The sequence below is a fragment of the Atta cephalotes genome, assembly GCF_000143395.1.
Source record: "Atta cephalotes unplaced genomic scaffold scaffold00111, whole genome shotgun sequence".
In the NCBI taxonomy this organism is placed as follows: Eukaryota; Metazoa; Arthropoda; class Insecta; order Hymenoptera; family Formicidae; genus Atta; species Atta cephalotes.
This window is the reverse complement of record NW_012130175.1, coordinates 135,883-140,039: the sequence shown is the minus strand read 5'-3', so window position 1 is coordinate 140,039 and position 4,157 is coordinate 135,883. Positions and strand designations below refer to the sequence as shown.

Sequence of the window (4,157 nt, the reverse complement as noted above, 5' to 3'; positions counted from 1 at the left end):
AGAGAGAGANAGANAGAGAGAGAGAGAGAGAAACACAAATGCTTTAAATGAAAAAGTTTAACTACACAAACGTTTTTCCCTTATATTTCTTTTATACTATCCATTTCTTCAATTCCAAAATCACAAGTTCTGCTAATTAAAAAATTTTAAGTAAATTTATAATTGATATAATTTATCTTTATTTTTTTATTATAAAATCCGAAATCTCTTTTTTACAATTCCCCCATCATCTCAATGACATATGTCATTCAAGCAAGTTAACTTGGTATGAATACAAAAATGGAAACTATTATAAGCAGAAATTATTCATAAATTCAAAGATATTACAAAATATTATTGGGAGTACAAATTAGTTCGGTCCATTTCCCTAAAGATAGCTCCAGCTATTGTCAATGGTTCATAGTGACAGCTGATTTTGGCAGTTTCAGAGAGGTTAAACATCTGCTAATAATATTCAATTTATATCGCTTTGAGTTTCATACAAAAACCTTTTACTGTGTTTGAAATGTCAAATTTTGTTAACCAAGCAGCATTTGCGGGAGATTTTGATTTTCTGCTTTAATTGGAAGAAAAGTCGGCTGAAGCCCATCGAATGCTTATCGAAGTTTATGTGACACTGCTCCAACTGATAAATCATGTAGGGAATGGTTTCGACGTTTCAAGGATGGAGCGTTGAAGATAAACCTCGTTCTGGACAACCAAAAAAATTCGAAAACAAAGAATTAGAGGCATTATTCGAAGAAGATCAGAATCAAACGCAAGAGGAGCTTGCAGAATCATTGGGGGTAACTCAACAAACCGTTTCTTACGATTGAGAGCCATGGGAATGATTCAAAAACAAGGATGCCTTATGAACTGAAACCCAGAGATGTTGAAAGGCGATTTTTCATTTACGAACAGCTGTTTCAAAGACAATAGAGAAAAGGTTTTTTGCATCGGCTTGTGACTGGAGATGAGAAGTGGATATTCTACGACAACCCCAAGAAGAAAAAATACTACTCTAAGCCCAGTCAATCATTGCCATCGACCTCAACATCACGGCCGAACATTCATATTCGAAGATCATGCTTTGTATCTGGTGGGATCAAAAAGATCTTGTTTACTATGAGCTGCTGAAACCTGGCGATTCCATTACGGGCGATCGGTATCGGCTACAATTGATTCGTTTGAGTCGTGTAGAGAAAAACGGCCGGAATACGAGCAAAGACATGATAAGATTATCTCTGATATAGATTCTTCTTCATGACGCTCAGCCTAATGTCGCTAAAGTCGTAAAAAAATATTTGGAAACGCTCAAATGGAATGTTTTACTGTACCCGCCATATTCTCCGGACATTGCTCCTTCTGATTACTGGTTGTTCCGAAGATTGCAACAAGTTACTGGTTCACTTCTTTTGCAGAAATCGAAAATTGGCTCCAAAATTGGATCGCCTCCAAAGACGAGTCATTTTTTCGAGATGAAATTCGAAAATTGCTTGAGAGATGGAAAAAAGTAGGCAGCAATGGACAATACTTTAATTGATCTGTTCATTCATTTTGTTTTGAAATAAATACATTTTTAAACAGACCGAACTAATTTGTATTCCCAATAGATATATGTACATTTACGTGACAGAATCTTAGATGCATTTTCATTTATTAATGAAATTGGAAAAAATTTTACAGAATCAATTTAAAGGATTTTATATTTAATGATATTGATATTTAATGATTCTCGACTGTCTTAAATACAATCTTAAAAATCTTAAGATGTCATAAGCTAATCGTAGACCGGTATTCATAGTTTATATTTATATTTAAGATTGCCTTAAGATGTCATTAATCGATCAGAGAACTGTATTAGCATCTTAAGACATTACTGCTTAAAACATTACTTAAGATGGTCTCGAAATAAGAATAGACTATGAATATCGGCCGAAAGCCGTTTTTTTTTAAGACATTATTTAAGACAATCTTAAAATAAAAACTGATTATGACCAGTCTTAGATGTAAGTTGTCGGATTCATATCTAATTACGTTAATTAAGTTAGTTAAGACTTAACTTTATACTATAATTATTAATTAGCACTAACCTGAAATACATAAGTCTTTATTTGGTATTTTACAATTGCAAAAGAAAAGGAAAAATAATTATTTGTTTAAAGAAATTAGGGAATCATTTTTTCTCGATCAATTCTTGCCCATTTTTTAATTGTAATTACTCGATGAATAATTAACATTAAAAAATGTATAAAAGAATAAAATTTTAAAGGGCAAAATTTTTACTATAAAATATTTTTGATCAATTTTTTTTTTACTCAACTAAATACTCGAAAACGTTTTGAATAAGAAAATGTCTGAGATATCAAAAATCTTGAAATTTGCAGTTTTCCATCACATAACAAAAATTAACGTGCATAATCGATATACAATAATTGATATACAATGCGTATATAATACTATTTATTCTCTTCTAAATAAAAAAAATTTATTTTACGACAATATTAAATTATTTGGCAAGATATTGCAATTTAAACAGTTCTTACTTTTTAATGATTGTAGGATGATATTGTCAGCATTTGTATAATCCAATGCAGGAATTATCGATAATAACAGACTAATAAGAAGCATTACATCAAATTTAGATATAAATTTCTTAATCTAATATGAACATGAAATCAAAATTACACAAGATAATACGATGAAGGAGTGACGTCAGTGGCAACATATTTTATTGAAAAAAGTACTTCACATATGGGGACACATGTACACGTATATATCATACACGATGTGTAAAATTCGACCGAACAATTCCCGTAATGCATATCAAGTTACGCAAATACAAGTGATATCGTCCCGTCATGGTGAAAAAAGACAAGTGAGATAATTTGAGATGTACAGTAGGACCAAAATTTAGGACCAAAATTTGATTGGCTAGCTAATTGCTTTGAATTGCCGTTATACGCATTGTCTTCTTTCACCATGCGTTCTATAATCATCAAAAAATGGGACTGTTTCAATTGTAATATTTCGTCAAATATAATATTATCAAAATGTTTTAGAAGAGTAAATTGTATACTTCAAAATATTTTTTATCACACGATGGAAGACCGCAAATTTTAAGATTTGAATATCCAAAACATATCCTTATTCAAAGCTGACTACACCTGAGTTTAGTTGAGTAAAAATTGACCAAAAGCACCTTATAATAAATCCTTTAAGGATCTAAATTTTAAATTTAAAACCCCTTTTTTATGTTAATCATTTACTGAGTGATTACGGTTTAAAAATGAACAAAAAAAATGAGAAGAAATTATCTTTTAATTTTTTAAGCAATATATTTATCATAATATCAAAAAATTTATAACTCTTACAATGCGCAACAAATATAAAATATACTTCAAATAACTACTCTGTAAATAAATGAGAGATATTATATTTTCCGATATTCTCCAAATATACTTTCGCAGGAAGAAGAAAGCGATGATGATGCTGTGACAGCTCAACCTCAGAGTAGTGCATCGCAAAATGCATCTAATATACAGCAACCAATATTTGCGATGCCTGCACCGGGATCAGCAGCACCAACGTCAACGGCTAACGAAAGCACGAACCTAAACAGCGGTGGCGATCGTGTGATTTATACAACTGGTATTACGAGTTCTTGAAAATGCATATTACGAGTTTTATCTTTTGCATATTGCTATTGATCATCCAATTTATGTCTCTCGTCCAAAATCATTCATTTTATTTTTTCTTGCCCATTTTTTTGTTAATTAATATTTTATCACTTCTTTATATCAATAGCAATTTTATAGTACATAGAAAAAGACATTAACAAAGGTAAAATGATTTTTTAATTATGTTAATGTTTCTTATATACTTTAGTGATGGTTACTTAAAATTTCAATTACAATAGAAATAATATAAATAAGATTATGCTGAAAGATGTATATAAAATTTGTCGATAATTATATCTCCTTTATATTCTAACAAGATAGTGTAAAACTTTAGCAATATCCTTTTTTAATTTTTTTTTAATATAAATTATTCAGCAATTCACCATAAATAAAAATTAGAAAGTTATATTAGAAAACTAATGTATGCTTCCACAAATCAAACTTAGATCTCTATTCTTAATAATAGAAAGGTATCACCAAAATGAGAAAACGCGAAGA

The 4,157-nt window shown here is 30.1% G+C and overlaps 1 protein-coding gene across 1 annotated transcript in view; it reads left to right on the top strand.

Annotated features, from left to right (window-relative positions):
• The window catches only part of LOC105625136 (cysteine string protein), a gene marked incomplete at its 5' end in the record, with an annotated part of 16,206 nt that extends 12,559 nt beyond the window's left edge, over positions 1 to 3,647 (top strand). Inside the window, one exon of the mRNA XM_012206477.1 lies at positions 3,450 to 3,647. Within this exon, the coding sequence (XP_012061867.1) occupies positions 3,450 to 3,647 (198 nt within the window). The remainder of the gene's footprint in view (positions 1 to 3,449) is intronic.
• Positions 3,648 to 4,157: the final 510 nt, after the last annotated feature.